The 12,217-nt window shown below is 46.0% G+C and overlaps 1 protein-coding gene across 1 annotated transcript; it reads left to right on the forward strand.

Annotated features, from left to right (window-relative positions):
• Positions 1-707: 707 nt before the first annotated feature.
• a1cf (apobec1 complementation factor) lies at positions 708-11,700 on the forward strand (the record flags this gene model as incomplete). Its single annotated transcript, XM_078282506.1, is given in 11 exon segments — positions 708-838; positions 1,002-1,143; positions 1,145-1,241; positions 4,454-4,618; positions 4,827-4,924; positions 5,083-5,220; positions 6,273-6,417; positions 9,177-9,418; positions 9,907-10,043; positions 10,614-10,768; positions 11,546-11,700. Coding segments are annotated over 11 exon segments (1,605 nt in total), but the record flags the coding sequence as incomplete, so codon positions are not given.
• Positions 11,701-12,217: the final 517 nt, after the last annotated feature.

Here is a 12,217-nt window from a genome sequence, read left to right on the forward strand (position 1 = left end):
GATTTTAATTGATTAGATTAGATTAGATTAGATTAGATTAGATTCGATTAGGCTAGATTAGAATAGACTAGATTAAATTAGATTAGACTACACTAGATTAGAGTAGATCAGATCAGATTAGACTAGATTAGAATAGAATAGACTAGATTAGATTAAATCAGATTATATTACACTAGATTAGGATTATATTATATTAGACTAGATTATGTTAGATAAGATTAGACTAGATACAATTAGATCAGACTAGATTAGATCAGATTAAAATAGATTCGCTAATATATTAGTATGTGTTGTTCATCCCCTCTCTCTCTCTCTCTGTCTCTCTCTCTCTCTTCTGTCTCTCTCTCTGTCTCTCTCTCCTCTCTGTCTCTCTCTCCTCTCTGTCTCTCTCTCTCTCTCTGTCTCTGTCTCTCTCTGTCTCTCTCCTCTCTGTCTCTCTCTCTCTCTTCTGTCTCTCTCTCTCTCTCTCTCTCTCCTCTCTGTCTCTCTCTCTCCTCTCTGTCTCTCTCTCTCTCTCTCTCTCTCTCTCTCTGTCTCTCTCTCCTCTCTGTCTCTCTCTCTCTCTGTCTCTCTCCTCTCTCTCTCTCTTCTCTCTCTCTCTCTCTCCTCTCTGTCTCTCTCTCTCTCTCTCTCTGTCTCTCTCTCCTCTCTGTCTCTCTCTCTCTCTTCTGTCTCTCTCTCTCCTCTCTCTCTCTCTCTCTCTCTAGTTCGGTAAGATCTATGAAGTGAGGATGATGATGGATTTTAACGGGAACAACAGAGGCTACGCCTTCGTCACCTTCACCACCAAACAGGAAGCCAAAGCCGCCATGAAGCAGCTCAACAACTATGAGATCAGGTGAAACTCTTCAACACTTTAACACATAATAATAATAATACCTTGTCAGTCCCTACGTCTAATCATTTATCACATATTTATTATCATTATCTTTTATTTATTTCAATATTTTCTTTACATTTTTCATATTTTGTTTTATTTCTGCCTGTCTTGTCTCCTGCAGGAACGGGCGTCTCCTGGGCGTTTGTGCGAGCGTTGATAACTGTCGTCTGTTTGTCGGCGGGATTCCCAAAACCAAGAAGCGAGAGGAGATCCTGGGCGAGATGAGGAAGGTGACGGACGGCGTGGTCGAGGTCATCGTCTACCCCGAGCGCCGCCGACAAGTCCAAGAACCGCGGCTTCGCCTTCGTGGAGTACGAGAGCCACCGGGCCGCCGCCATGGCCCGCCGCAAGCTGCTGCCAGGTACACACCGACCAATCAGAGCCTGAGATACTGACACGCTGCTGCCAGGTACACACCGACCAATCAGAGCCTGAGATACTGACACGCTGCTGCCAGGTACACACCGACCAATCAGAGCCTGAGATACTGACACGCTGCTGCCAGGTACACACCGACCAATCAGAGCCTGAGATACTGACACGCTGCTGCCAGGTACACACCGACCAATCAGAGCCTGAGATACTGACACGCTGCTGCCAGGTACACACCGACCAATCAGAGCCTGAGATACTGACACGCTGCTGCCAGGTACACACCGACCAATCAGAGCCTGAGATACTGACACGCTGCTGCCAGGTACACACCGACCAATCAGAGCCTGAGATACTGACACGCTGCTGCCAGGTACACACCGACCAATCAGAGCCTGAGATACTGACAAACTAGCCAGTGGAGAAAGAGCTTCCCACTACAGTCAGATAGACACCGACCAATCAGAATATGTGTTACTGAGAACACTTCCAGGTAGAGACTGACCAATCACAGCCAATGCAAAGAGAGCTTCAATCTACTTTTAGCTACAGACCCGACCAATCACAGCATACTGACAAACTATCCAATGGAAAAAGACTTCTGTTGGATAGAGACTGACCAATCAGAACCTATGTTACTGAGGAATTAGCCAATGAAAAGAGAGCTTTAAGCTACTGCTAGGCAGAGTGACCAATCAGAGTGTGTCATTGAGAAAATAGGTGATAGAGAGCTTCAAACTATTGCTACAGCGACTGACCAATCACAATGTGTGTTACTAGGAAACCAGCCAATGAAGAAAGAGCTTCAATCTACTGTTAAGTAGAGCAATCGTCCAATTGGATTGATTGAATTGGAATCTGAAAAAAAAACTACAGGAAACAGAATGTGAATTGAATTTGGATTTCAGGAAGTTGAATTTAATTCAATGAAATTGTGTGAAATTCCATGTTTTTTTGTTTTTTCTTCCCACATATCTGAGATTCCACATGGTGTTTTATATGATCAATACTGAATATCAAAACATGTTAAAGGAACCTTTCAGCTGGTGTTTGATGCAGAACATGTGATGGTAATCCATACATTATGACTGAATGTGTTTGATGTGTTGAACTGTCTTTTATTTGATTCATAATGTTTTGATTTATAATGTTTAGAGTCGAGACAAACTCTCTTAGAAGTGGAATTTCATGTTATTTAATGGACTTCAGTTCTGTCTCCTGTCTGATTCAGTTGACATTCAGTTTCCTCACAGCTGGGAGACTTTCACACTCACACTGCAGTTTGCCATGCGTTCTCACTGAAGGTTCATAAATGCACCAAACTGTGATAAAGAACGCTAACACAACATTTTAAAGCAGCCAAAGTACAAACATTTAATCCATAATAAGTCAAGTGGCTCATAAGGAAACACAACATCATAAAACGTTGAGTTACTTAAAGGCTGTATTATCAGCAGCCAATCAGAGCCTGTGTCACTGGGTCACCGTCCAATGGAGGAGCAGCTGTTAGCGGTGTGATGATAAGATAAGCTGAGTGACTCGGTCAGAGGAACAACCATAAAGATAAAGACATCGGACCTCTGTCTGTTTCCCATCAGGTCTGTCAGGTTTCCTGCTGTGGAAAACATCTAAAGTCACATTAAGACACATTTTAAATCAATATTCCTCTTAGTTTTAACATGGAGTTATTTATCTGAAACGCAGAATATAATCTCCTCACCAGGATCAGATGCAGCTGGACCAGTTTGTAGCGTTCAGATTTTTTCTTCCCATTCATTTGAATGGAAACTGACATTGAACACGTTGGAGAACAGATTCAGCATCAGATCTGCTGCTGTGAGTCCAGCTGACTGTTGGTCCGACGCTTCAGAACAGAATCTCACCAAACAGCTTTTTACTGATAGAAGAGAACAGAGGAGGGATACCATGTAGGAGAGATAGTTCCTGTTTGGGAGACCGGATCTACTTTTATTTTTAAAGGCCCCATATGGTGTAAAACAGGACTCCCCTTGCCTCTGTGATTATAAAGGAGTATCAAAAGTCTCAAAACGCACGGTCGCCAACTAAATCCACACAATCCATATTAGAAAAGCGAGCCTCTAAACGAGCCGTTTGGACTTCCGTAACTTTGTGGCGTCACAAAGGTTCGCTCATTATCATTTCTGTAAGAAATAATAGACTAACAAAGTGTTTTTTTCAAAGCGGTCGAGCGGTCGTCATCGTTTATTACCGGAGAGTTTTCCCTACCTGTAGCCGCCGGGCCGCGGCGTCTCACGTTTCGCTCTCGAAACGGTTAGCCGATCGGAACGGAGGGTCGTGAATATTAATGAGCCTTAAAGACACGGCGACAGAAACGGCCTGTTCTTGGTAAGGCTCAGAGAGATGCTGGAAAATGAACGTGGAGAAATGGATTGAGAGTGTTTTTGGTTCATGACACCACACACACAGCTTTGAATGGACAGAAAGACACAAAATAAAACTCTGGACAGTGGAGAATATGGACCTTTAAATACTAATTTTAGTGTAAAGCAAGAATAGAAATGCAAAATGTAGATGGATCCAGGATGTTTTGTTGTCTTACAGCAGATCTGATGCTGAATCTGTTCACCAACGTGTTCAATGTCAGTTTCCATTCAAATGAATGGGAAGAAAAAATTTGACCGCTACAAACTGGTCCAGCTGATCTGATCCTGGTGAGGAGATTATATTCTGTTAAACTAAGTGGAATATCGCGTTAAACTTCAGCCCGATCCAGCGCAGTCTAAACTGTAAATTACATGTTTTTACTGCAGTTATTAAAAGTGTTTTATGTATAAATTAGTTGGTGTATTGCCTGATAAACAGCGCTGTTCTCCCTGCTGAAGCTCAGTCTAACTGATAAGACAGAGTTTAGAGTTTACTGGTTCCAGTAACAGAAGACAGTGTTTACGTTTTCTAACGTTTGTGCAACACCAAACCAACAGAACATACTGGAGTCAGTGAGGGAAAGAGTTCGTCCAGCGGCGGCCATGTTGGCTCCACAGTTTAGTTTCCACTGCTGAGTAATTGGTGATTCTGCTGCTGCATTACTGTCTCTCTCTCTCTCTCTCTCTGTCTCTCTCTCTCTCTCTCCCTCTCTCTCTCTCTCTCTCTCTCTCTCTCTCTCTCTCTCTCTCTCTCTCTCTCTCTCTCTCCCTCTCTCTCTCTCTCTCTCTCTCTCAGGTCGGATCCAGCTGTGGGGTCATGCCATCGCTGTGGACTGGGCGGAGCCTGAGGTGGAGGTGGATGAGGATACCATGGCGACCGTCAAGATCCTGTACGTCAGAAACCTGATGCTGCAGACCACAGAAGAGACGATCGAGAAGGAGTTCAACAGCCTCAAACCAGGTACTGGACTAATACTACTACTACAAATACTACAAATACTACAAATACTACTACTACTGCTACTGCTACTACTACTACTGGATTTCTGACTTGGAATTCCAGTTTGAGGGGCCAATCCTCAGTATTTTTCCTAGCAGGAAAACTCTAAATTTCAGATTTTTTCGGTGGTCTCTGAAACGCAGCATGAAGTCAGTCTGTCTGTCTGCAGGAGCGGTGGAGCGAGTGAAGAAGATCAGAGACTACGCCTTCGTCCATTTCACCCAGAGAGAAGACGCCATCAGCGCCATGAACGCTCTGAACGGCAAGGTGAGACGCACCGCGCTTCTTTCTTTCTTTCTTTCTTTCTTCCCTCAGCTGCTCATCTTCCCTCTTTCCCCTGCATTCCTTCTCCTTCTCCTCCTGCTTTTTACCTCCTCTCTCTCTCTCTTCCTCTCTCATTCATTCCCTCCTCTCTGTGTCTCCAGGTAGTAGACGGCTCTCCTATAGAGGTGACCCTGGCTAAGCCGGTGGATAAGGACAGTTATGTTCGTTACACCAGGGGAACCGGCGGCCGCGGCGGCTCTCTGCTGCAGGCCGACTACACTGCCTACACTCTGGGACAGGTAGGACCCAAACCTCTGGTCCCAGTCAGGGGACAAGCTGTGAAATTAATAATAATAACTCTTTTTTACCTTTTTGCCGATGTTGCTGGACTTACTGTTCACCTGTTCACTTGTTCAGGCCAAAAAAAAAACCCCACAAAATTTAGATTTCTAGAAATGTTATATGAAAATGAACAGAGCGTCTCTTTCTGTTGATGACTCATCCTGCACTCGGGGGCGGAGACAAATGTTTCATCCAATCAAATTTTGATAACCGTTGGAATTATCCACCCCCCGCCCCAGCTGTTTTTTTTTCCCAGCATGCAGCTCAGTTCAGCTGCAACATGGATGCATGGAGTGTCTTTGTTTCTCTTTTCCCAGACGGAGCGACGGAGGCGGAGAATATTCCTCCACAACCGCTTCCTCCATATCTCATTAATATTCAAATAAGCCCCTCCCACTGACGCTGCCCGCCCTAACTTCCTGTTTCATTCAGAAATACGTCAACACAGGAAGCAAATCACGCTTAATGACACTTAATGGAGTCTTTAATTCGTTTTTTAAATTTCAATCTCTCCTCTCCTCCTCTCCTCTCTCTTCCTCTCCTCTCCTCCTCTCCTCTCCTCTCCTCTCCCCTCTCCTCTCCTCTCCTCCTCTCCTCTCCTCTCCTCCTCTCTCTCTTCCTCTCCTCTCCTCTCTCTCTCCTCTCTCCTCTCTCTCTCTCCTCCTCTTCTCTCCTCCTCTCTCTTCCTCTTCTCTCCTCCTCTCCTCTCCTCTCTCTCTCCTCTCTCTCTCCTCTCTCTCTCCTCTCTCCTCCTCTTCTCTCCTCCTCTTCTCTCCTCCTCCTCTCTCCTCCTCTCCTCTCCTCCTCTCCTCCTCCTCTCTCCTCCTCCCCTCTCCTCTCCTCTCCTCCTCTCCTCTCCTCTCCTCCTCTCTCTCTTCCTCTCCTCTCTCCTCTCTCTCCTCTCCTCTCCTCTCTCTCTCCTCTCTCCTCCTCTTCTCTCCTCCTCCTCTCTCCTCCTCTCCTCTCCTCCTCTCCTCCTCCTCTCTCCTCCTCTCCTCTCCTCCTCCAGGTGTATGATCCTTCAGCAGCGTACCTGGGTGCGCCGGTCTTTTACGCCCCCCAGGCGTATGCCGCCATACCCGGTCAGTTCCGCTTCCCGGGGGTCAAAGGTCACGTCGGAGGTCGAGGTCTGATCAGGACGCCTTCTGTTAGAGGTGAGGAGAGATTCTCATTTAAAATTTTTATTTTTCTTACTTCATAATCTTAACATCACAAACTGAATCTTTTCCTCTGGCTGCAGCAGTGCGTCCACAAATCCAATAAAGACTTCGATGCAAAGAGAGTTTACAATCACAAATGGAAGAAAAAACGAATTAAAACTACTGTGGGCGTTTGGTAATCAATGACTCTTTACTTATTCCTCATTTAAAAAGTAATCACATTACTTTACTGATTCCTCAGCAGCAGCAGTAATCCGTCCCGTTCCTCTGCGTCTCGTCGGCAGCGGCGGCTCCTTGTTTCTCATCTCTGTGTTTCTGTATCAGATATTTGATAAGCTGGATGTTGTGTTTTTCTCTGTGGGCTTCTGCCGCCACACAAAGTTCACAACAGACCAGAATGTTCTCTGATCCTCGACTGAGATCAATTCACAGTAAGGGGAAAACTTCCAGCTGCTGAGATAAACCTGCTGCAGGTCTGAAGAGACAGAGGAGGAAGACAGACGGGGAAACACTGAAAGTAGAGAATAGAAAAGGTTGAAGTTCGAAGGTTCAGGTTTAAGTAATGCAGAACTCTACGAACCAGTAATCCCCTAAAATAACCTTATATTTTCATTAATTTACATTAATTCACCCCTTAATTCATGCAAAATCCCCTTAAAATTAATTAAGGGAGTTATTAATGGAGGAGACCCCATCAAAACCTCCTTAAACTCCCCTTAATGTTTGACTCCTTACTTTCTATTTTAATGTAACATTCAGGGAGACAGGAACTTTCCATTAATAACTCATTAATAACCTGTAAACCTGCACAAAAGACATGAAAAATCCCTTAAGTTCTAGTGTCTCTGTGGATCAACCCATGAATAAATCCCTTATAAACCCATGATACTAACCTTACCTTATTAAAGCTGTTATTTTTAATGGATAATTAATGTTTATGTGATGAGAAGTTAAGGACATTTCAGGGTTTCAGGGACATTTCACTAATCCCAGCGTTACTGGGATTAGTGACTGGAATGTAATTACTGAATTTGAAACTGTAATCCCTGTTACTGTTAACAGTAATCACATTACTGTTAACAGTAATCACATTACTGTAACGCCCAACACTGGAGCTCAGTGACGACAACAATAGATGAAAGCAGGAAGAACAATGCACTTCCTGAAGCATTTTGACATTTTAAACCAAGAAATGTGAATGAAAAGTTTCCATTTTATTCTGCTGTACATTTCACCAAAACAGCGACGTGTTTGTGAAAAGGTGAAAAAGTTATTAAACGACTCACTGTGTCGATCAGCTGGAGAATAAAATGGAAACTTTACATCCAGACATCAGATTAGTTTTTCTGTTGGCGAGTGTGAACTCTCTTTGCATCTGTTCTTCGTAACATTATCAGAATCAAATTGCTGTTGTCAGTTGAAAACCCAAAGTCTCCAAAAGAGGGAATAAAAACTTGTTTTTGAATTGTATTTTTAAAACTTTTTTAACATAAAAAACATTCTTAAAATAAGTTTTAATGGGTTGAATGAACCATTTATAATAAAAATAAAAGGAAAGTAAGGAAAATAAAAAGGAAAGACACCAGATGTGGAGTCACAGGGTTTTCACCTGACAGCAGTGATGTTTCTACTGGATCAGACAGATTTCTGAAGGTGAATTTAAAATCTGTCAAACTGAATTGTGTCAAATCAATATGAACCAAATATAAAGAATGCTGTGACAAAATGATTTGTGTGCTCGAACGTTGTTCTTAAGCAGGAATCAAAGTGTCCAAAGTGAAGCTTCTTTTAAATGAAACTTTAAATCTCACCGAATCCTTTGAGAATTATATAGAAACTGACTGGAATTGAACCATGTTGAGAAAATAATCAACCGAAAGAGAAAGAATCACTCAAATGAATGAAATGATGAAATGATGCAGAGGAGGAAAAGCCTGTCTGACTGCAGGTTGGAGGACTGTTACCATGGTTACCATCATAGTACAACAGGATAGAGGACTGTTACCATGGATACCAGTGTAGTACTACAGGCTGGGGGACTGTTACCATGGGTACCAATGTGATACTACAGGATGGGGGACTGTTACCATGGTTACCAATGTAGTACTACAGGCAGGGGGACTGTTACCATGGATACCAATGTAGTACTACAGGATGGGGGACTGTTACCATGGTTACCATCATAGTACTACAGCCTGGGGGACTGTTACCATGGTTACCAATGTAGTACTACAGGCTGGGGGACTGTTACCATGGTTACCAATGTAGTACCACAGAATAGGGGTCTGTTACCATGGTTACCAATGTAGTACAACAGGCTGGGGGACTGTTACCATGGTTACCAACATAGTACTACAGGATAGGGGAGTGTTACCATGGTTACTAATGTAGTACAACAGGTTGGGGGACTGTTACCATGGTTACCAACATAGTACTACAGGATAGGGGAGTGTTACCATGGTTACCAATGTAATACAACAGGTTGGGGGACTGTTACTATGGTTACCAACATAGTACTACAGGATAGGGGACGTTACCATGGATACTGATGTAGGACCTCTGTAGTACTACTGCAGGATAGCTGCAGGATGGGGTGTCGTTACCATGGCGACCACTGTCACATGAACACAGATGAGCAGAGGGTGGAGTGTTGAGCTGTATCTGTTCACTCTGATTTGATAATTGTCTGATTCTTGTTTCCGGTTGATTTCCGGTGATTTGATTGATTTCACTGCCTTTTCGGTCTCCTGTAGAAATTTACATGACTGTACCTGTAGGGGCAGCGGGGGTGCGGGGGCTGGGTGGGCGGGGCTACCTGGCCTACGCCGCCGGGGGCGGAGCCGTGGGTCGCGGCGGCGGCGGCGCCTCCTACGGGCTGAAGGCGGACAAGCGGGCGGAGGAGAAGCTGTTCGACCTGCTGCCGGGCATGGAGCTGACGCCCATGAACCCCGCCGCCATGAGCCTGAAGGCAGCCGGCATCAAACACGCTCCGCAGGTAACCATGACGACATCCACTGTACTGCAGCTTACAGATCAGGATACATATAGACATCATGAGGAATCATAATGGCCAAACAGCCACCTATATGAACTGTCTTTTTTCCTCTTACACCCGATCCTCATTTCACATCAGTTCGATGCTACTTAATTTGCTTAATTTAGTTTTAATTCAGCTTAGTTTACTTAATTTTCTATCTATCCGTCTATTGATCTAAACTGTCTGTCTGTCTGTCTGCTTGTCTGTCTGTCTGTCTGTCTGTCTGTCTGCCTGTCTGTCTGCCTGCCTGTCTGTCTGCCTGTCTGCCTGTCTGTCTGCCTGTCTGTCTGTCTGCCTGTCTGTCTGCCTGCCTGTCTGTCTGCCTGTCTGCCTGTCTGTCTGTCTGTCTGTCTGCCTGCCTGTCTGTCTGCCTGTCTGCCTGCCTGCCTGTCTGTCTGCCTGCCTGTCTGTCTGCCTGTCTGTCTGTCTGTCTGCCTGTCTCTCAGCTCCTGGAGGAGTTGTGTCAGAAGAATAACTGGGGTCAGCCGGTCTATCAGCTGCACTCTGCCATCGGTCCGGACCAGAGACAACTGTTCCTCTACAAAGTCACAATACCTGCTCTAGCTACGCAGTACCCCAATGTGTAAGAGTACTACTACTGCTACTACTACTACTACTAATACTACTACTGCTACTACTACTGCTACTAATACTACTACTGCTACTAATACTACTACTGCTACTACTACTGCTACTAATACTACTACTGCTACTACTACTACTACTAATACTACTACTGCTACTACTACTGCTACTAATACTACTACTGCTACTAATACTACTACTGCTACTAATACTACTACTGCTACTACTACTGCTACTAATACTACTACTGCTACTACTACTGCTACTACCAGATTTAGACTCAAACCGGATACAAGAATAATGTTAATACAGGTGGAAAGCAGCTTAAGTCCTCCAATCACAGCTGAATGTCTCTCTCTCTCCCTCTCTCTCTCTCTCTCTCTCTCCCTCTCTCTCTCTCGCTTCCTCTCCCTCTCTCTGTCTCTCTCCCTCTCTCTGTCTCTCTGTCTCTCTCTCTGTCTCTCTGTCTCTCTCTCTCTCTCTCTCTCTCCTCTCTCTCTCTCTCTCTCTGTCTCTCTCTCTCTCTCCCTCTCCCTCCCTCTCTCTCTCCCTCTCTCTCTCTCTCCAGCCATCCCTTCACCCCTGCTAAACTCTGCTCGGCAGTAGAAGAAGCGAAGGTCCACGCTGCTGAACACGCCCTGCAGACTCTGGGTTTACAGACAGAGGGCGCCGCTGACGCCGGCTGCGCCCCCGCCGCCGCCGTCGCCTCGGTCGCCTTCCCAGGTATGTGAAGGTCCGTACCCGAAGCCAGCTAACTCTCCCCGCTAACACACTGCGACCCGCCGCTCAGACCGCCAGAAGATGAATAGAGGCAGAGAGAAAGTAGAGTCACAGGAAGGAGGAGGCGGAGCAGCTTGACTCTAGACGGCGCCGGTTGAGGTGGAGAACTTTTCTCTTCCGGGTTTGATTTTCCGACATAATAGCACATGAATGCAACACTGTTTAGCGGCCGACTTCCGGACGATCCCACCAGCACATGAACGCACCGTCTATCTATCCAGACACCTGGGAATTTTGCTTCCAAAAAGTAACTAGTCACCTGTGACTTAATATGAGGTTCTCTCTCTCTCTCTCTCCCTCCCTCTCTCTCCCTCCCTCTCTCTCTTCCTCTCTCTCTCTCTCTCTCCCTCTCTCTCTCCCTCTCTCTCCCTCTCTCCGTCTCTCCCTCTCCCTCTCTCTCCCTCTCTCCGTCTCTCCCTCTCCCTCTCTCTCCCTCCCTCTCTCTCCCTCCCTCTCTCTCTTCCTCTCTCTCTCTCTCTCTCCCTCTCTCTCTCCCTCTCTCTCTCTCTCTCTGTCTCTCTCTCTCTCTCTCTCTCTCTCCCTCTGTCTCTCCCTCTCTCTCTCTCTCTCTCTCTCCCTCCCTCTCTCTCTCTCTCCCTCTCTCTCTGTCTCTCTCTCTCTTTCCCTCTCTCTCCCTCTCTCTCTGTCTCTCTCTCTCTTTCCCTCTCTCTCCCTCTCTCCCTCTCTCCCTCTCTCTCTCTCCCTCTCTCTCTCTCTCAGGTTATACTCTGGCTAGCCCCGCCTCCTCGGCGGTCGCCTCCCAGCTGAAGCAGGCGGTCTCTCTGGGTCAGGACCTGACCGCCTACACCACCTATGAGGGCTACCCTGCCTTCGCCGTGGCGACGCGCCACGCCGACGGATACGGTGTTTTCTAGGGCAGCGGTTTCCAACGAAACAACTCCGCTGTCTGAAGCCGTGTTCACACTATTCTGCTCGTTTCAAACCGCCAGAGCCTTTTCTTACATTAAAGTGAATGGAGAACGACCGCGAGCTGAACGGAAAGCGGTTGCATTGGAAACGACGCTGCGACCGGCTTCTTTCCCAAGCAGAGACCACATGACCTGGACTGACCAATCACAGCCAAGAGGAGGAGACCAACCAATCCCAATGAAAAGGAGGCGGAGCTTGTACGTAGTACATAGACAGCTGACTGTTTAAAAAAAAAAAAGAACCAGGATGAAAATGGAGAACCGGTACAACTCTAACAACTTTCTGAGGTTTAGAAAAGTTGGAAGCAGCTGCTATTCTGCTGGTGAAGAGTCAGCATGGAGTTTCCAACAGCGTTCACACTGCGAGCGACTTGATTGATGTGTCGCTCTATTCTGACAGATTGTGGGTGGGGCCAGATGCTCAGTGGGCGGGGCCAGATATTCTGTGGGCGGGGCCAGAGCC

Source organism: Centroberyx gerrardi, unplaced genomic scaffold (assembly GCF_048128805.1).
Source record: "Centroberyx gerrardi isolate f3 unplaced genomic scaffold, fCenGer3.hap1.cur.20231027 Scaffold_561, whole genome shotgun sequence".
NCBI lineage: Eukaryota > Metazoa > Chordata > Actinopteri > Beryciformes > Berycidae > Centroberyx > Centroberyx gerrardi.